The sequence below is a fragment of the Anabrus simplex genome, chromosome 2 (assembly GCF_040414725.1).
Source record: "Anabrus simplex isolate iqAnaSimp1 chromosome 2, ASM4041472v1, whole genome shotgun sequence".
Classification (NCBI taxonomy): Eukaryota; Metazoa; Arthropoda; class Insecta; order Orthoptera; family Tettigoniidae; genus Anabrus; species Anabrus simplex.
This window is the reverse complement of record NC_090266.1, coordinates 991644643-991667085: the sequence shown is the minus strand read 5'-3', so window position 1 is coordinate 991667085 and position 22443 is coordinate 991644643. Positions and strand designations below refer to the sequence as shown.

At 38.4% G+C, this 22443-nt stretch overlaps 1 protein-coding gene across 1 annotated transcript in view; it reads left to right on the top strand.

Moving 5' to 3' along the window:
* The window catches only part of RhoGAP19D (Rho GTPase activating protein at 19D), a 528281-nt gene that overhangs the window by 370829 nt on the left and 135009 nt on the right, over positions 1–22443 (top strand). The window contains exons 23-24 of the mRNA XM_068226072.1: positions 2985–3165; positions 16473–16593. Coding sequence (XP_068082173.1) covers positions 2985–3165; positions 16473–16593 — 302 coding nt within the window. The remainder of the gene's footprint in view (positions 1–2984; positions 3166–16472; positions 16594–22443) is intronic.

Below are 22443 nucleotides of genomic sequence, written 5' to 3'. Positions count from 1 at the left end.
CTTCCACTGCCTATCACAACATTTGATCCACACCTGAACCACGAACAAGCACACGCAGCCCGTATATATATGGAACCGAGGTCGCCGTGGAACATGCGAGAAGCGATGACGTCACAGGGCCTCGCATGGAGCGATGAAACAGTCCAGACAGTCAAGTGGCAGGCGTGAAGGCAGACAGTTCATGTAGTGAAACGATGCGTTGGGTTTGAGCGTAGAAGAAAAATAAGGTAAGCGATTTGAACACGTTACACAATATATTTTTGTATACAACACTCGTGTTGCGTGTATGAGTTTTTGATGCAAACAAAATATGGTAATGTTCTGTGGTGTTCGTAAAAAAAAAGTCTGTAAATATTACTCTTTGTTTTCTTCTCAGCAGGTTACACTGCCTTGAATATTTGCTTAATAATTCCCTGTGAATAACTTAATGTTTGAGGGAAGAAATAACCTTTTGAAACGAATATTACATATACAATTTTTATTATAACTCAAGCATGTATGTATGTTCAGTCCTCAGCCGTAAGGCTGGTTGGATCCTCAACAGCTCTGCCATAGATGGCCTCGGCATCAATGCAGAGGCATAGTAGGGATACGAGGAGTGCAGTAGTTTCCCATTGCTTTCCTCACCCAGCCAGAAGTGGCTAATACATAAGTCTGCCAAGCCCACTGAAATGCATGTATCAGCTGACCCTAGGAGCAACATTTTTACAACATTCATAACAGGGACTGGCTGCATAAGGAATGGCATTACTAGCATTGCTCATACCTTAGTCTCTTTCATATTGTCACAGCCAAGGATAAGACTGGGACAGATCAACGAAAGTAACAAAATTGCTCTGGCCTATACCAAAAAATTGCCTATGCCTGCAAAGGCATAACTTAAGCATATAATACATAAATTCTTACCTACTTCAGTGCATGATAGGTCTACAGTTTTAATATATATTTTTGAAATTTATTCTCTCCTGTATATTGAATATTCTTATTGTGTAACATACAGTAGCAACAATAAGTATTTTGATAAATGCATTTTGACCCAGGGCTGATGACCTAGATAACAGGCTCCTTTAAACGAGCATCATCATCATTAGTATTTTGACCCGTAGAGTGTACATTGAGCATGCAGTTTGTTGTCCTTCTAATCTGTGCACAGTCCTCGGACAATACAGATGCGTGAACTCTCGAATTAGAGCTAGGTGCAAGTGTGGTGAGTACAGAATGAAAAATCATAGTTTGGTCGATCAAAAAGTATTGTGACACTGCTTGTCGCCCTGCACAGTTGGTTTGCCGTTGGGTTTTATTTTGTTCATTCAGACAGCTATCAGCATGCCAAAGATAAATGAATATGCAGCAGACCTAAAAAATGCTGTGATAAATGCCCTGCAGCAGGGCAAATTACAGGCACAGGTAGCAAAAGATTTGGGTCTGTCCAGACTTACAGTAAACATTTGGTGGAAAAAGAAACAGTCAACAGGGATGACAGACAACAACCAGAGAACGGATAGGCCCAGTAAAATAACCCCCCAAGTAAAAGATCTCACGTTAAATCGGGGTTAGAGTGGGTCCACCTATTCATTGCACAATTATCAATGACAATATAACTAAATTTTCATTAAAAATCATTGGCTATATTCTCATTAAATGATTGATGGGACTAGTTTTAACCTTAAGTATGAGGTCTTCCTCAGCTGTTTCATTAAAACAAAATTGGCATTTTTTAAAGATCAAAATAGCACAAAACATATAAAATATGTAATAAAACTAGACACTTTAAAAATTCATTTCATTGATAATTGTGTATTGAACAAGTCTTGCCCTATTTAATGTTTAATATTAGTTAATATGGATCAATATGAAATTTATATCATATGATATCAAAAAATCTAATTCGAAGATTGTCAAAAGCTGATCCAAGGAGGACTGCTGTAGACATAAACAAATATCTTTATAAACACCATAATGTCAACATACCTGATACGTATAGTCAAATTTGCAAGGACGACATTCGAGCAAAATGTTGGTCGTATCACCAAAGAAAAGGAAGGCGCGCTTTGCCTTTGCCACATCACATAAAGAGTGGAACAGTTGACAGTGGTCTCACGTGCTTTGGAGTGACAAGAGTAAATTTAATTTATTTTCTTCTGATGGAGTCGATATGTACACAGACTTGTAAACGAAAGGGACAACGTCCAGTACAAAGTACCCACTCTGAAGCATAGTGGTGGCCACGCGATGGTGTAGGAATCTTTCTCCTGTTCAGATATCTGTCCATTGGTACCAACTGAAGGTGCTATGGATGCCTTCAAGTGCTGACGTCTTCAATGTAAGTATGTTGCCCCACGCTAAAAAAAGAGGGCAGTGATCCCAAGCACACCTCTTGTCATGTCAAAGACTTTCTCAAGAAGAGTAAGATTAGGATGCTTGAATGGCCCAGATTCAAATCAAATAGTGAATTTATGGGAAGAAGTGGACCGAAGATTGAGACAACAGATGTTCAACATGAGAGCTGGACTTGTACAGTGTTTGAGTGAAGAATAGAAGAGAATACCGTGGAGTCCCTTGACCTTCCTAGTAAACTCTATGCCCTTGTGCTGTGCCACAGTTGTTAAGTCAAAATACTATGCAACGAAGTACTAATGAGCTCTAAATCATGTAGAAAGATACATTTTCTGTTATGTTATAAATACATTTAATGTCAGAAGTATAATTTATTTTGATTGTACTAGAGTATGTAAAGCTGTTAATTTAGATTCATAAGAAGTGGAATGACTTTCACTGAATAAATTACAAAAATTTATACATTGTTTCCTCAAAGTATGTTTGTAAAAATACTTATTGTTGCTACTGTTATTATTTACGGCAAGTAGAAGACTGAAAACCTGAATTTGCATTATCGGGGTCAAGATACACCTCTGGAAATATTTAAAGAAATATGAATGCATGGGTACATGATCATCATCTGAATCTTCATTTCTGTTTTTTAGACTGGATGTGATACAAAGTTGAAAGAACCAGGTGAATCACTCTCAGCTGTGGAAGACTCTGCTCAGCAATCTCACTCCTCTGCAGTAGCTTCTTCTATTATAGAAAGTGTAATACTTTCAGGAGACATCGTGAAACATTTGCAAGCTAATGAAGAAGATAGTGAAAAAACTGAAGCAAAAGGTAAGAGCTAGTCTATCAGTGGATGTAGTTAGTGTCCAATTAGATGATACGGTGGTTCCAGATCAACTATTCATTCACTTATAATAAGAATAAACGGAGTTGTTAACAGTTTAGTGTTTCCTGCTTGTTGTTGGGTGAGGAAGGTAGGTCTTCCTCAGCAATGTGCAGGCCAGGGTATGCTAGGTGGAAAAGAGGGAGGGGAAGGAAAAGCACAAGTTGTGAAAGACAGGTGGGTTAATGTTTAGGGGGAAGGAAATTGAGGGGTAAGGGGTCTAGTCAGGAGGGGTGGTGGGAGGAGGTGAGTTCAGAAGTGGTGTCTGTGGGGAATTGTTATGAATCATAAGGGTAGAACAGAAAAGTGAAGGTGGGGAACAAGGATTGAATAGAGAGGAAGGGGGGCATGTAAGAGATAAGGGAAACTTATAGTAAAGGATAGGAATTGGTAGGTGGAACAGTCATGAGAGGCCAAGAAGGGAGGAGTGTGGTGGAGTAAAGGAAACCAGGGTAGTGTGTTTTTCAGGAATTGAGTTAAGGCACAACACATATTGAGGAAAGTAGAGTGGGAAGAAAAGGGTAAGGAGAAGACGGTAGTTTTTCACGTAGGTACCACCAGTGTAAGGCAAGCGCAAATATATACCAACATAGTTTGGGATGTGTGGGATCTGGTTATGATAGCACCAGGGAAGTTTGAGTGGAGTGTATCAGTGAGATACTGTGCAGCGGGGATACTGACTGAAGGATGATGAGGGACTTTGAATGACTATTGAGTGGGTATGTGGAAAAATGGTGAGATTTATATATCCTAATGGGTGGATATCAGGTAGGATTTTGTGCTCGGATGACCTTTACTTCAACCGCAAGGGTTTGTATAAAGTTACGATGTTTGTTCAGAAGGGTTATATCGAAGTACATTCAGGGGAACTAAGTGAAGTAGGGAGAGGGGATAAGAATACAGTGACCTAGAAGTCCAGTAAGGATGACATTAAGTTGTTATTGTTAAACGGTAGAAGTATGGCAAGGAATAGAATTAAATAGTTTAATAGATATGTATTTACCAGATAATTCAATAGTTGTCGTGGCTGAGAAGTGATATTATGGATGCAGAAATTTTCTCACGAAACTGGAGTGTTCATTGTAGGGACAGGATAGAATCAAAAGGAGTGGTGGGTATTCATACCAGTGAAAGGAAAATTTGTAAGCTTCAAAAAGCTTAAAGGTGAGAAATATGAAATTTAGATGTAGGGCTCATCTCTGAAGATAAAAGGCAACTTGATGTTTTTGGGATTTACAGACCTGGAAAGGGTGTGGTGCCAACACTGATATGGAAGTATTTGATAAGATAGCTGCCTCTGTGGATCCGTGGTAGAGTGTCGGCCTCCGGATCCCAAGATAGCGGGTTCAAACCCGGCAGAGGTAGTCGGATTTTTGAAGGGCGGAAAAAAGTCCAATCGACACTCCATGTCGTACGATGTCGGCATGTAAAAGATCTCTGGTGATACATTTGGTATTTACCCGACAAAATTAATTAAATCTCAGCCATAGACGCCCAAGAGAGATCCGGTTTACTCTAGGTCCGCTAGATGGCAGACAGAGTAAACCGGAACGTCGAAATTGACGAGCAGACAGCCAGATGGCGTCAAATCGAAATGTCTGCAAACGGTAGCTGAGGCCATACGATTATTATTATTATTATTATTATTATTTGATAAGATAACCAGCCATGTGGGTAGTAACACAGAAAGAAATGTATTTGTAGTGAGTGATCTCAGTTTACAAAATGTTAACTGGGAAGGTACTGCAAATGACAGAAAGCATGACCAATATATTGTAAATAAGTTAATCTGGGAAGGACAGCCTAATTAGTGTGATTGAAACAACTACAGGGAAGAATATTCTAGACATGATGCTGATAAAACAAGATGATCTATATAGAAAAACTGAAGTGGTAGATGGTATAAGTGATCATGAAGCCTTTTCAGTCATGGCTAAAAGTAATGTGATAAAAATGAAGGTTAAAGACATAGGTTGTTAAACAGTACCATATCTTTGATACGATAGGCATAAGGGAGATTTTAGAAAGTAATCAGGATTGGTAGGAAATGGTAAATAAAAATATGAACTACTTATGGTTTTAAAGCAATTATTGAGGAGTGTGAAAACAGATTTGTACCTTTTAAAAGGTGGTAAGGAATGGTAAAGGGAAAAGATCCACTTTGTAGGCCCAGTACAGTACACACAAATACTTTTAATATTTATGTAAGTAAAAAAAAAAAAATGCAAGAAGAATAATATGAAGATGTTGATTTATAGTACAGGGTTGAATGATTGAAGCAATTTCACAGACGTGCTGTAGCTATATTATTTGAAATTGTCACAAAAAATTACATACATACATACAGAAAAACCAAAGTTTTCTTGGACTTATTCCAAGTGCCCCCTACTGTTTCTGCAGATACCAAGTCGATAATCAAATTCCTGTGGATAAACTTAACCATAATAAGTACCGTATTTACTTGCATATTACACCCTGTTTTCCCCCACTTTTACAGCTAAAAAAAAGTAAAGGGGGGGTCCAATATGCAATAACCTCAAATTTTGTGCAGTGAACACATGATTTCTAGGCTATAAAGAGCTATAAATTGTACATGTAAACATTCTATACTGTTATTTAAGAAACCTGTGAATGTGTTTGAGTTATACTGTCTATTTTTATTGAAAGGCAGTATTTTTAAATGTAAAAAGTCAACAAATGGTGAACACTACTTTTATGCCTACATATAAAGTAAATATATTCTGTTTCAGTTACTCACATCACATCATTCGTTTCTTCTCATTACAGTAGAACCTCGATAATTCGAAATCGGTTAATTCAAAATCCTGCCTAATTCGAAAAAGCTCTCATTCCCGGAAACATGAGATACAGTTTTGCATGTTGTTTAAATTGTTTAATTCGAAATACGGATAATTCGTAATTCGAAGTAAAATGTGCATTGGCACTGCCGGTGGCTCCATGTAGCCTATGCAGTGGCCTCCTCGGTATGCACTAGCCAGCGTATTGGTAGGTGTGCTAGGTACCAACTGATGAGCCCACCCTAGCACACGAGGGTGAAACGCTGGCAACCAAGAATGAGTTAGCTGAAAAATTTATAATGTCCAATAACGGACCATTTACATTGGTATTATAAATTTACTCATTTGGGACAAATATTTCAGATTCCCTATGGGAATCATCATCTATATCATCTGATGGCCAAGCAGGCATCAATTTTTTGTAATGAGACAGTCTCTTTAGTGCATTGGCACTGCCGGTGGCTCCATGTAGCCTATGCAGTGGCCTCCACGGTATGCACTAGCCAGCGTATTGGTAGGTGTGCTAGGTACCAACTGATGAGCCCACCCTAGCACACGAGGGTGAAACGCTGGCAACCAAGAATGAGTTAGCTGAAAAATTTATAATGTCCAATAACGGACCATTTACATTGGTATTAATATTGTCATTGCCGATGAAACTGCATTGCTTTATTTTAATGCAAGCCCAAACGGTCTTATAGTTTTAAAGAAGAAATTGCCAGCCGGGGAATCGTACAAGGGTGGGGGATGGGGGTCATTGTAGTGCATTGCAATGCACATGGAAGCGAGAAACTTTATCCCCTCGTCATAGGAAAGTTCGATAAGCCATAATGTTTTAAGGGCGTTGGGCACTTTCCGTGCCAGTACAAAGAATCTAAAAATGAATACAGTACAGAAATCCAAAACATAATGCATTTGCACAGGGGAACCAGCATAATTTATCCTCGTCTTTGAATTTTTTTTTCTTTTGTTGCATGAGGTTATATTTGTCAGTGATTTATCCAAGTGCATTATTTGAACATTGTAAATGCACCTTCTTGGATACATTTCGGAAGTAGTTTTTTCCATGGCATTTGAAAGGTTTAAACTGTGAATCGAGGCGATTGCATGTATTAATGGGTCTTAGAATACTTTGTGACACGGCAAGGGTTGGTACCTCTGAATTGCGAATTGGCGGTTAATTCGAAATCATGTAATTCGAAGTCCAATTTTTTAGTCCCAATGACTTCGAATTAACGAGGTTTTACTGTAATTCCTGTGATGAGGTTGATGTCAGGAAGGGCATACGGTCGTAAAAACTTGCGAAGATTCGTCTCCCTTCATACTCGACCCCATAGACAAAAAGGATAAGGGTATCGTAATATCATATTATGCAATATTGGTACAAAATAACTTGATGGCCAGTCATTTATCTCTGTCAGTTGAGCAGTAGGCCTACCACACAATAAACCTGATCATTGCTTTCATTTTAATTGTCATGAACCGCTAACTTCCCTGCAACTGGCGTGTCATCATTCCAAGTGACGTCATCTTCACTGTCATCTCGTCAGCCATGCACTGCAATCGAGACCGAGAGCATTCGAGGTCCTGTCTTTTTGAACTTTTAAAAAATAGTTTCGTTCCAGACTATAGAGTCCAAACTGTGTGAAGCTATTCGCAAATGTTTTCTGGAGATGGTCTCTAATATTCCCAGCTTGTGTATATGTAGCAGAAGCCACTCCTGAATAAAGCTGTGTTGTTGAAAGCGTCCTAAACCACCAGCTGATAACTAGCATATGTTATGAGTTGTGTTTCCGATTGTAATACATAGTGACTGGAAACATTCTATTGATAACTGCGGCTGTTGAAAGCCAGGCCTTTATTTTAAAGTATATTTCATGCTTGTTCTCTACATTTATCACATCAGGATTTACCTAAACAGCTGTAAATGACATAAGAGAGATAGCATTGTTTAGGTTAAGTATTGTATTGCCCGGATAGTGCCAAAGGTTCATGACTGAAAGAATAAAAATAAATAACAGGAAAGTTTGCCACATTTATGGATATCTACAGGTGTGGCGGTAATGAGTTTTATTATCATAGTGTTTAATTTCGTACGTCAGTTGTCTCACATTTTTTATTGATGCGTACCCTAGTAGCCTATGTTTTGTTTGGCATCTCCCAAAATCATTGAAAGTAAGTGTGAACATTAAAAAATCAATATTATTATTATTATTATTATTATTATTATTATTATTATTATTATTATTATTTGTTAGATACATTGGCGAGTAAAACAGTTGTGATTGGATTGTTTTTATCATGTTTTAAACCTACTTCTCCCCCAAAAAACCCTATATTGGTCCGAGTTACGAGATATTAAACGATCACTTTGTTAATGATCTCGCCTGCCTATATTAATAGGCCTAGCAACAACCGTGAATATTTCTTAACTAAAGTAAACTAGTTTCCTCATCCCGAGGTGGTGCAGCTCTTTTTTAGACAGGCCCCCAGTGGAAGGGAGTTGCTTGTACCATTTTTTTACCGCAAATCAACCTTCCTGCCATCCGTAAATTTCTGGCAATACAGTACAAGGAGTCAAACTCAGGCTCCGAGAATGGCAGCTAATTGTGCTAACCATAACGCTGGCGGACATTCTTAACTACAAAACGCAGACATATATACATGACTGATACGTACTTGCAATGTGCGGGTCGGACACAAAACTGTTTACTTATTTGTGCAACGTCATCAGGGCTGCAGTAGGCCTACACTACGGAGGCGGACATTTCTTAACTACGAAACACAGATGTACCGCATAACTTCGACGCATGTTTTCATTGCGTGGGTCGTACGGACGAAACTATTCACAAATTTGTGTGATTTCATCAGAGCTGCATGAGGCTTGTAGCCACTTCGAAGCGGAATCATCATTCTTCTCTGACGAATTACAGGTATTGTATGCAAGATTTTTTTTTTCTTTTTTTTTTCATCTTGAAAAGCCAAGTCTAATATGTGAGGGGGGGGGGGGGTCTAATACATGAGAAATACGGTATTTGATTTGATCCTGTATTGACTTGTCTAAATATATTAAAAAACTATTTAAAATACTTTGTGTGGGGTCCACCTTATCAATAAACTTTAAATAATTGAAAATCGTTCGCTCGTTCGTTTGTTCATTCATTCATACATGTTTCAGGAACATTATGCATTCCCTTTATCAGTGGAGTCCAATCAAAGAATAAAAACAATGTAACACTCTCTTTTGTTTAGCCCACAATTTAAGGAAGTATTACATCATAACTATCAGTTACCTGCAGCTTCGCTCGCGTGGATTTTGTAATTTGATAAAAGTTACCGTTCCTCGATACTGTACTAAAACATTATCTGAAAATCCCTGAAGTCTTTATTCAGAAATGTAGTTCTCTGAATGAATGCCCGCTTTCTAATCTCATATCATGATATAAAACCATCTACCACCTTCTCCAGATTTAACGCCTTAGCAGTCCCCAAAGACTACCAATCTAAACGTTTTAAGGAAACTTAACATCTAGGAGGAGACTTTTGTGGGGGAAAATGACACTCCTGCCCCCATAAGATGATCATTTTGGAGGGGGGGAGACAGAAAACGCCTTGCCTCCCCATAGTCGGGTCACTGGTAATGTCCATGATTTGAGTAAAAACACAATATTCATGTAAGAACAACTCGGTACTGAGGATAATAAATTAGGTCACAGTTCTAATGTCATCAGAGAGGTCCGTTTATATAGTATCTCCAGAAATCCCTTCTACAGCAATATTATTGCATCTAAGGGATAAGGCAATGAGGTAATGCTTCAGTGTGAGGCTATTAGGCTTCAGGTTGTTCTTGCCCAGAGGGAAGTTGCATTCCTTATGATGCAACTCGTGGATTGGTGTTGGAAGAACACAGTTGAAAAATTCACATCAGAGGGCAGACTCATCCAGAACATGTTGCTTAAAAAGAAATAAACTTCTGCAGGCAGGCAAGTGAGAAAAATATATATTTTAGAATCAGCATATATATGTCATGACCTACCTGTCCTGAGAGACGTTCTCATAGGTTGTTCACCAGGCAGTTGGATGTTTAAGTATTACCTGCCCTGCCGAGCGGAAAGTAGGGAGGTAATTATAGGTGCAACTCTATCCCGCAACTCACGAAATGAAAGAATTGATAATTTCTACTGTCTTTTATTAACTAGGACGACTAAGTCTACTATGTACAAGTATTTACAAGTTGAATATGTCGTTCTGAGGAGAGAGCGAGCTTGCTCCACGCGCCTACTCTACGACTACATGTATATCTGAATTTTGCCCTGCGGCACATATGTCTTACTGCTCGAAGAGCCTCGTCCTGAAAAGTACGATCCCTTCCCACCATCCTAGGGGTTGGGTCTTATGGGCGTTACTTAGCTATTCACCTTGTCGGTGGTGCCCTCAACTAATTACTCTCGAATAATTATCCCAATATGTGTTGCCCTCTGGGCACTACTGTCTCTGTCTCACTTGGCACTCATCCTTCCTTGTCTCTCTCTAAAGTGCAACTGTACTGGCGTTGACTGGCCCCATTCCCTGCCTTGTCCCTTTGTCGGACGCCGGCCGCCCGTCTCACATACCAACTCTGTCCACATCAAATAAACAAGCTTCCGCTCTGGTCAACAAGCTTTCATAAACGCGTTTCACAAACTGCTCTCCCATACATGTAACTTCTTGAAAAGTTCCTTCTTCCTTCTAAATGTTAATTCTGACTATAATTATTTTACAATTACTCTGATACTACAAGGTCTCATATCAATGATTATTATTCTAATACTAATTTATTTCCCTGGACACCTTGGGTTCGAGTCTCAGCTGCGAATCCCGGCTGCCGTCCATCTGGCAGTCCGCCGGTTTGAGCCCCTCGGGAGGTTGGTACACGACATATATATATATATATATATATATATATATATATATATATCTGTGTTCCCTGCCAAACAAGCGACTTGTAGCCACAGATCTCGCTGCATCGCCCACCAAACAGGTTAAAATTGATGGGTACAAAAACCAAGCACAGTGGCTCTGGATCTATAGCTCTGCAGGCAGGAGGCGGGTGCGACCACACCATCAGCCGTCCTGGGAATTGTTTTCCATTCTCCTCACCAAGACAAATGCTGGGACATTTCCTTTTGTAGGCCACAGCTTCTGCCTGCTCACCCTTCTCCACACTTCAAATCACCAAAACACATTATCTGGACTGAGATAGGGCATTACCCTCTAACGCCTGCTGTACCCAATCAGGGGTATGGAATGAAAACTACTACTAGCATCAGCAGTGAAACATATCATGATCGAACAGTGCAGCTTCAGAGAGAACAGAGCTCAGCATTCGGGAAGCAAGTGGCTGGCCTCATCATCAGCTGCCCAGAGAATGGTTTTCTGTCGTTTTCCATTCTCATTTAATTTCAGCAAATGCCAGGACAGTCCCTATTGTAGGCCGCAGCTGATCCCCTTGCCAGAGGAGGAGTTACCTTCTAGATGTTTACACTTCAGGGTAAGGAATGGTAGCTTAAAAAACAAAAAAACTATTAAATTCCCTTCTAACTTGCTTGTCTCACAGCTTGTTAGCTCTTACCTGGGCTGGACCCAGTGCAAGCAAGTCTTAGGATTTCACCTGAGATTATGAAATTCAAGTGAAATTACAAGTGGAATTGCATGTTGTTTTGAAAGGACACTTATTTTCAGAAGATGGCTCTCTGATCTCTGAATGAAGAAAGGATAAAATATGTTGCTGAGCTGTGATGACAGTAGTAGTGATGTTGATGACATGACAAGCAAAGATGATCCTCCAGTGTCCATTGAAAATGTTCCTGCTCCTTCTTTTGATCACTGTGAATTTGATGTAGCTTCCACATAATAATGATCACCATCATCATCATCTGGTGAGTCTTCAGAAAGTTTGTCCAATTCTGCAGAGGTTACGTTACATTCTGGGGACACCATAGTCTATAGAAATGACAAAATTTTGAACAATCTCATCTCTAAGTCTGTAATGAAATGGTCAGATGATGCACCACTACAGATTTTGTAAACACCCAGCAGGAATATTATACAATTAAAGGAGGGCTGATGGCCTATCTGTTAGGCCCCTTTAAATGACAAACATCATCATCATCATCATCATCATCATCATTATTATTATTGATTAAAGGACCAGTCAGCATGAAATGTAAGAACTCCTACACTGAAGAGATCATTTTTTTAAATTTCCCATTTCTCTCAAGATACTTTCAGATACTTTAGTGATGTGCACAAACTGAGCAGGAGAGAGAACAGCTGAGAAGAAAATAACGTGGAAAGGTAGTCTCGTGAAAATGAATCGAGGCTTTTATTGAAATATTTCTTTTATCAGGAGATGTAAATGGTAGTTAGGACAATAATTCTCACTACAGACCTACGGTGTCTGTACATTGGTTTGAAACAATAGAAGGGCACTGCAGCTTGTTGATAAAAGAAAGAATCAATAGTGCAAAAAACAGTTCGTTCGGCACCATTTTGTGTGTGCGTGCATGCATGTCATTGAAGTACGGCATAAAAATATTCTGAATTTGATATATTAGAAAACGCTTATGCTTATGATGGGATCATATACACAGGAAGAGCAGAAGGTATTTCTGTGCAGAAAGGTTTGGCAGAAGATGTTCTTCAGTTTGTAACAAGTAAAATATTGAGGGCGATCTACTTCACTTCCATACCTTAACCACAGAATATCTTTCAAATGGATTTACCTTGGTTAGTGCACTATAGTCAAACAAAAGAGAAAATCCTCCAGTCATGAGAGTCGAGATGGCTCATCCCAGTCTTGTCAGTTTTTGGATTCCATGGTGATATGCCTTAGTAGGTTTCTACCTCGCAAGAGCAGAAGTGTTATTCCCTTAACTCCACAGCGATTGGGAACATTTGAGTGCCACTTTACCCAGTGGATGATAGAGATTCAGGTGTGAGCACTGAGAAAATGTAGGGATCTCCTTAACAATTCACTGTTACAACAGTTAAGCTCAGATTAAATTCAAACATTTACAGTAGAGACTCAAAAGATTGTAGTTTACATTCAGTGACTTCATATTTACCTTATCATCTACTAATGGAGGAAAGACTCTATACATTTTATACAGAGTGAAAGCGATGTTCTTCTATTTGCATGGGTTGTTTCACAATGCAATGTAAGCTAGGTTAATCGTTGCCTCAGAAACGTTGAGCAGAAAAACCAGGAACAATAGTTCAAAGATTTATCCAGCACATCTACCAGGGTAATTGGACGATTAGTTCGTGAGAAAGAGGGCACGTACTTTGGCATGTTTTGCCAGCCGTTACTTGGTCGCATGCACCATGCTCTTCCATTCCGAATGTTACTTGTCCACTGTCATTTCACTCAGTTCACTCTAGTTTAGTACTGTTATCATCTGAAGTAAAACTTAATTTTTTCTCTTTCATTCAGACTGCACTGTGCCATGCTTCTCTGCCACAGAGTATCGCATTTCAAAGTGACAGCGAGTCAAGTAATTATGAATTGTAAGAGGTTTTAAGGCATTGAAAAAATGGTAGGAATCTTCATCATATGATGTCAACATATATATCATATATGGGTCTCCGGCGATGTATCTACAGGGTCATGGACTGGCTTTTAAATCTGTTGAACATTTATATATATATATATAAAACTTAGCGGCTTAAAGGGTTGGAGAGTACGGGTGTCATCTAACTTAAAACGAATCAGAACATTATTTACAATTTGTAAATAAAAGGGGTTTATTAGATTCATGATGGTGATGGTGATGATGGATAATGTTGCAAATATACTTGGCTAATACATAATCAGATTCCACAAAAATGAAACCCTGAATACATTGATCATTGTTGAAGCTTTGGGAATAACACTGAGCATAACCATTCAAGAATAACCTATTTCATGACTTCGCGTGTACAGAACATTAAATATTAATCACAGAAGCTATTTCCAATTTTACTGGGAGAAAAAAACAGATATAAACAAATCTGATTGTCACCTATTCTAACATTAACAAATTTCCCACTGGAATAACCGAAAGTAATATAACGTAAACAGATACAAACTTCAGATGTCGTGCGTCCATATCGAATACCACCCATACATATACGAACCCGATCGCACCATTGGTTGAAACCAATGTCAACCATGAATGACATCACAATACAATAAACATATAAACACTCAAGACATAAGGAAATTATATACACAACACAGATGAATGCTAACCACCAGTCCCAACATTTTTTGGTCTGCCGGTTCAAGCCAGAACTGAACCAGGATCTTAGATGTTTGCAGAGGGGCTGAAATCCCTACTCATTATTTTTAGTTGCACAAAAATAATTACGAAAAAAGAAAAAAAAAAGGGACTGGGTTATTGATTTCTGTCATTTATTTAAGTCGGCTTAGGAAGTGAATTATTTGCATTCCACTCTGGAGAAATACTAAAGACCTTCTACATGTCACACACGGACCACGATTTCACGGTGTGAGGTCACAGACACAAAAAATACAAACAGCACACACTTAGAGGCGAGCTTTTCTTCACTCACCCCCTCAGCCGGAGGTGTAGCAAACAGGATATAACTTGAGACGGTGGAGTGTGGGTCGCGTGAGGTTGGAAGGGAAATGTAAGCTTGGTACTCAATCAGTGTTCTCTACCTGTATCACCATATCATCATCTTAAACACGTGGAACTGTTGCCAGTTGTTATGAATGTGCTGTACGACACTAACCCGCGCCTGGGGCCCAACGAGTCAGAGCCGTACATTAATTAAGATAGGGAATAGAAAAAACAGGACCGTACTCCTTTTCTAGGTATAACACGGCAAGATACCATAATGTCACCAGTAACAATGAGCTCCATGCCTAATAAATCCTATTATGGAAAGGAAAATAATCGTCTATGACTACATAATACAGGTAAATGGAACGGAAAACCTGGTAGAACTATAGCATTGTAACCAAAGTGAGTCTCAAAAGGTGGAAAGATTTAAGGATAAAAGAAAGGAAAAGAAGAAAAGATGTGTAACGTGAACTTCTCTCACAGAATATCTTCTTCCTGCAATCTTTCTGCGTGTCTTACACAGTCTGCCCAAGCAGAAGTTGTAATGCTGATCACCTCATTTGTGGCTCTGTCAACATGTGTTTTCCAGCACTTTTGACTGTAGAGCGGTGCAGTGTGGTGCCAATATCTCAAATGGTTAATTTTAGGGCCCGTATGGACATACCGAGATTTGTTCCTTGCATTGTAAGATTTAAAATGGGGTTCATCTTGTCTTTGTATGACAAATTTTATTTTCGCCTATGTTAGCCTGTGCTATTATCGCAAAGGGCTTATGTCTATGACAGAAAGTGAATTTTGAAAAATCCTTTCTTAGACCACATCTATGGGAAAAGATGAACCTATGTTCCTAATTTCAGATTTCTACATCTTTTGAATCTGGAAATATTGAGAACAGCGAGTGGTATTTGGCTTTTATTTATATCATTGAAAACTGTAGTTATTTTAAATAATGTTTAGTGTGATAAATGCAATTACACAATGGTGCACCTTGTTGCAGGTTCTAACTAAGTGCAAATTCTTCCATAAGGAGAGATAATCTATTTCTTGTGAAAACTATAAGAAAACTTGTATAAATGTGAAGGCCGGATTCAGAAAAGCATAATTAACATGGAGGCTTGTGGTATTCTTTCTCTTCATGTGCGATACCTTGATTAATTGAAATACATAAGAAAGCTTTATTGAAAACATCTGCAAAGTGGGCATTCCAATACCAGCTTGCTTTATTACATTTATCTTATCCTTTTGTGTATTGCTTGTTTGTTGATGGTAAGAAATGCTGAGAAAATAAAACTTCCAGAATCGAACCACATTTTGCTACCCTGCTTATTGTAATATTTACAACTACCTTGTCTGCCTCATCTTCTGCCTTGTACCATTTTACCCTCCATGCAAAAGGTAGTATGCAGCTTAAAAAAAAAAAAAAAAAAAAAAAAAAAGCGTGCCTGCATGCGCACCAATTTTTTCCTTCATTATGCCTTATGACTGGTGTGAACTGGAGAGAAATGATTGATTGAATTGCAGTTCCATTTTATTTCATAGTTGTCTTGTATGTATCCAGATTGCACCATACCATTTTCAACTTGCTTTTTCAGTTATTATTGGGGAAATGGACATACTTTGAAAACTGCTGTGTGAAATATTTCAGCTTAGAACTTAAGTCTGTATGGTTTTGTCATCTAAGGTGCAAATAAGGTGCAAGTTACTTCAAAGAATTGTTGTTCTTAAAGGTGTATGTGTTGCAGTTCTCCGACATCATCACATAGTGGTTTTTGCAGATGCAACCACAATATATGTGTTGGGTGATAATGTAAATTGAATATCTGTACTACAAGAGTACTTCTTTTACAGATCATTGTACTGATCAGCCCAAGAAATGGTCCAACGAGTCTCTTGCAAAAACTAGTAGCGAAGATGGAACGATTCGAACGTATGCTGGTCTTTCTGCAACCACGCAAGAACGGATAAGACGGTAAGGTTCCATATCGTTGAAAGACTTCAGAAGTTTCCATTGCAACAAAGTAATACATGGGCATTTCTGTATTTTATTTGCATGATGTTTCTTCCCTTCTATTGCAAAACAGGATTGTGTTCACGTCTTAATTTCTTACTCTTGCACATTGAAGAATATCTTAAATAATATGGTTGAATTTCTTCAAAATAGTATAGGTAAAGATTAAATACTTTACTGCAGTTGCTTGATGCTCAGTGAACAGAAATAAATACATGAATGAATGAATGAATGAATGAATGAATGAATGAATGAATGAATGAATTAGTAGTAGAGGAATTTGCCTCACTTCTACTGTGTAAGTACTTTTGTAGCCAAAGTACTCGAGCAGTACAGAATTTTATGCACCTCAACAAAGCTGTAAAAGTAGTTGGTGGAACATCTTGCATATAAAATTTAGGCTATTGCTATTAATAACTTTATTAATTTTTAAGTATGGTTTTATAACACAGGAAAACGTAACGCAAATATTTTTAACCATAATTTTAATATCTTGGAAACATTGTAACTCCATATTCATGGAGGATCATGTATATAAGATGGCACTCAGGGTAGTCTAACACTAACAAGTGTCGCATACTAATAATTCCAGTCCTTTTAGCTCAGATAGGCTTTATGCCACCTCTGTTCACAGCTATTACATTGGACCCAGCCCTCACAAACATTTCTTCACATCCTGCACAGGTAGTTTCATCAGTTCCTGTGGACGTCAACGGAAGAGTTAGATCAGACGAACAAAGTTTCTAAAATGCTTGATACATTCGTACTAGCTTAGAGTAGTGTTTTCCTGAATGGAGATGGGGTTATAATTTCAGATTTCTTGCTCTTCTTGGTTTTCTTTCAGAAGAGGGTGCAATATTTCCAGTGAAACTGACAATTTGTGTCCATAATTTGATTGCCTTAGGCTGTTATCACAAGAAGCTTCTTCATTTTATTGTGAGGAATATTGTCTTTCTGTTACAGATAAAGGTTCATAATCTTTGGCTAGGAAAATTTCTGGATTGTTTGGGTGGATACCAAGATTGAAAGACATTTTTGCCTTTTCTGTTATCTTTTCATTTGCAGCATGAAATAGAGTGGCTATATTCATTTGTGTTATGGCCCATCTAGAGTTATTAATCATCCAATGTTCACATTCCCTCCCATAAGCAGTTTTCAGTGGACTGAAGAATCCTTTATCAGGAAATATTGCAAAACTTCTAAATGCCTTCAGCCTCTTTCTTAGTGTGGATTCATAAATGCCAAGGGAAGCAGTCACACTTCTCTTACTTTCACCTTTTGCAACTCCAGACTGAGTCTCTTCCAAAATTTCATCAGCCAAGGCTAATTTTGTGCCCGATTTTCCCTTTTAAAAGGACATTTTGTTCTGAAAATAAACAATTCAGTTCAAAATACTATCATATTAACCGTAGTACTGCTGCAGGATTTTACCTCAAATGCTAAGCATACACAAAATAACCAATAGATGGTGCTGGATAGCAACATGTCAGGTACAAATGGCCACAAATGCTTGACATGACATGGGGTTTTGACACCAAAAACAAGTGCACAAATAGGCCAGCTGAGGGTGCTGGACAGCAACGTGTCAGTGATGCTGTACGATACCCATGTACAGTATAAAAGGAGCTGTCATGAGAGGGGGCGTCAGATGCACCTGCAATTGCAGCATGTTGATGTTTCCAGAAAAGGCACTGTTAGTTATGCTTTATTTACTTTATTTTGGTGTCAGTAAAAACACTATGTCATGCCAACCATGCGTGTCAATTATTACCTCTTTACCTCCAATATTCTGTGAAGTATTGCCGTGTCAAATGTTAATGGACTTTTGGTTCATCCTGTATTTTACTCACACTTTCACTTTTAAGTTTGTCATCTGACAAACTCTCCTCATTATCCTCCACACAGAAATAATCATCACAGTCCGTATCCTCAAAAACGAGTCTTTCAATTTCATTATCGTCAAAATAAACAGACTCCATGTTGCTTCAGTGACAATACCTTGAAGTTTAAAGTTAAAGTAATGTCTTCCTTCCAAGCAAATACTAGTAGTGATTCGCAGATCAAAAGAAAGATAAACCTTTCCGCCAGCTGCTAAACGTACTACTCCTGCCATCTGTGGAGTATCGTTTGAACTAGGACGATTTTCCCGACCATCTGTCAGACAATAGCTCTTTAGAAACAATTGCACTGTATGTCAAACAGACATTCCACAGTTCTTGGGTTAATGGAGTGGCCTGTAACATTACACGCATACTTTAATGAGACTTGAAAGGTGCTTGAATTGACATGGGGTTTTATTGACACCAAAAACAAGTGCACAAATAGGCCAGCAGAGGGTGCTGGACAGCAACGTGTCAGTGATGCTGCATGATACCCATGTACAGTATAACTTTTGTATGTTATCTCTAGGCACTGCCAGTCTGTGATGCAAACAAAAACTTGTCCAATAGCAAGGTTATGTGGCACCCAGACTGACTGCATACTTCTTTTATTATAACAATTGGCTTTACTTTGCACCGACACAGATAGGTATTAAGGAGACGATGGGATAGAAAAGGGCTAGGAGTTGGAAGGAAGTGACCGTGGCGTTAAATTTCAGCCCCAGCATTTGCCTGGTGTGAAAATGGGAAACCACGGAAAACCATCTTCGGGGCTGCCAACAGTGGGGTTTGAACCCACTATCTCTCGAATGCAAACTCACGGCTGCACTTCTCTAACCACACAGCCAACTCGCTTGGTAAAGTACTTAATTTATGAAGTCATAAAATTACAGTGAAACATGTTAAAATAATTTACTTACCTCTGCAACACTGAAAACAGGAGAGGAGTAAAACTGTTAGTATTCAGATAAACTCCGTTGTTGAGCACTTAACTGCTGTGAAACATTCGATATTCTGCAGCAACACCAACATAAAGAAAATTACTGTGCACACTCTCATATGCCCATGTGCTCTAAGGTGACTTACCCCTGTATGTACCCCTGTACCTTTAATGTTGTTCGCTCAGGGGTTGGCTGCACTTCAGGAACATCTGCTGGAGCAGGAAGAGTGTTGAGCTGAAGTTTGAAATTTGCTTTGCTTTATTGAAAGCTAATTTGTTCACAGTGCCTTTCTGTCTTCTCAGGCCCGTAGATCTTGTTGAAAAATTGTGCCTTGTAATCTGGAGACTAGAATAGTCAGAAAGCATGTTTTATTTAAGAATATGTTCAGTTTCCTAATAATAGATGTACGCTGGTGTTTGGCTATAGACTAAAGGACTTAAGCAATATTTTCAAAATTAGTCAGATGAGATATTTCTTTTTATTGGTTGTGGTGTTTGTTTTTTTATTATTTTTTAAAATATTATTTACATAAAACAGTAAAGTGAGATGCTGGGTAAATGATGCTACTAGGATTTCTTACTTTATTTTTCTTGTGTGAATTATGCAGATATGGAAATAAGACCTCTCTTACAGCAATATGTTGTTGCTTATAGCCAATATGACTCTTTCTTAAAGTAAAGCTCCAGGCATTGCTCACACTTGTGTTTTGGCCACGTCATTCACTTGGTCGTCGTCCATTCCCGTCAGGACTTAAGTACCAGCAGAAAGATTGTTCTTTGGTAGAGTCTAGCTGAATGGATGGTAGAGCACTGGCCTTCTGAGCTCAAGTTGGTGGATTAAATCCTGGCTCAGTCCAGTGGGATTTGAAGTTGCTCAGATATACTAGCCTCGTGTCAGTAGATTTACTGACACGAAAGAACTCCTGCAAGACAAAATTTGGCACCTCAGCATCTCTGAAATCTCTGAAAACTATGAAAATAGTTGGTGGGATGTAAAACCAATAATATTATTCATGTTCTTTGGTAGTTTCTTTTAAAAAGAAAGTAACCGTAGTTAGTAGCTTTATACTATCTGTCACAACTGTCAGCATTATCAGAACAGCAAATTTTTTCTACACCAGTTACTTTACCTAACAGGTAAAAAGCATAGGTGTTGACTTGTGTTTTTGAGCATTGGACAGTTACTCCTTCTCAACATTTGTACTGCACCAAAAATATTCCTATCCCTAGAACTGGTAAGAGGTACAGTCCCTCAAAGGAAAAACGAGTGCATGGCATTGTTTATATTCTCCCGGGCATATCTGCTCATGCGCCAGTCCATCAAGTATGGTATACATGCTTCTGAAAACAGTTTGGCTGTATGACTAACGTTATTTGATTATTCTAAGCAATGAAATGATGGAATGTAAGGAATTCAAGTTCATATTGATTCTTATTAATCGTGTAAATTAAGAAATACATGTCATTTGTCTGCCGCCTTACAGACTAAGCAGCAGAAGTTAATCATAGGCAAGAAAATTAAAGGCAACAGCAAAAATAACTCATTAACATCAAACACTTACCGCTACTTTAGTTAAAACCATCAGTTACCCAGAGACCATGAACCAAAATAAGTGTTGGTACGACAGTAAATTTATAGTCTACAATAAAGTGAACAAGTTTTTTTCATAGTGAACATAATTTACGTATTATTTTTAAAAAATGAATTAAGCCATCATTATTAGGGAAAACGTCCCAAAAGAAAAACCACCCAAACTGGGTTACAAAATTAAATGTAGAGATAAAATCTTAATGTACCATCCGGACGGAGAAATAAAATTAAATGATACATTTGCATAACTTCTAAACAACCAAACTTCGTGTGAAATTTTTAACATGTTTCATGCATCGCGTCTTCCAGAAATATTTTCTTTTCACAATATTTCTTTAACTTATAAACATTTTCATTACTCTAAAAACACCTTGGTCGATCACCATGGAGATTTCACACGGCCCCCAGTACTTGCCTCGCGGATGAGAAAATAGCAGACACAAACCGGCAGAAGGCCAGAAAAATATAAGAATGGAGAGGTAGGGGGATAAATAAAATTACATTTAAGCGAGGATAACTAAATGAAAAATCCCAAAGAAGCGGAACAATATCCGCACACATCTTTAAAAGAATCCCAACACCACCAAACAACATGAAACAATCACTAACACAACTGCGACCAGTTAAAACACGCCAAGAGACCTTGGCAACCCCAAAACATGAACCAAAACAACAGGTCCAACAAGAAAAATATGAAGGTTAAAAGGAAAAACTACCAATACACGGTCAGAATTAAACAAGCAGAAACAGAGGTAAACAAGAAATTAAAACGAATCAAGAGACTGGCACCCAAGTGAAATCTCGCGTAGTTTTAAAATTATACACAGAGTAGTTTCATAGTTACTTAATAGTATTACTAAATAAATTGTTTTTAATTAACCACACTTTCTTTTTACCAAACGGTTTAGATGTATAACTAGGTACAATTTGGAAACCCAACTTAGAAAAACCTATGGTAACTTAAAAAAACCAGGATGACATAATAAATTCGAGACCCACGACGATACTAAAGACGAAAGATTTTCAACTCATATTTCTTCACGCAGCAGGAAGCAGATCTAAGACAGGAATGAAGAAGAGAGTTGCATTGTTGGGAGTTTGCAGAAGTATGCTAGTATCCATTACTCACATAAGTGAAATATACTTGAAGTTACTAAATTCATAATTAAAGAAAGACGTTCCCCCATTTTTATAAGACAGCACTAAGGATAAAACCTTATGCAGATACACTGTTTTACAGTATCCATGTGGTAGATCGGAAAGTGATCCAGAAGTGAGGACGAAACACGTCTTGCCTCCATCGTACTCCAGCGATTACTCAAGCATGGCGTCTCACGCCAACAGGCAGCACGGCCCACAACCAACGAACGGAAGAGTGAGAGACTCGCCCTCAAGATGAC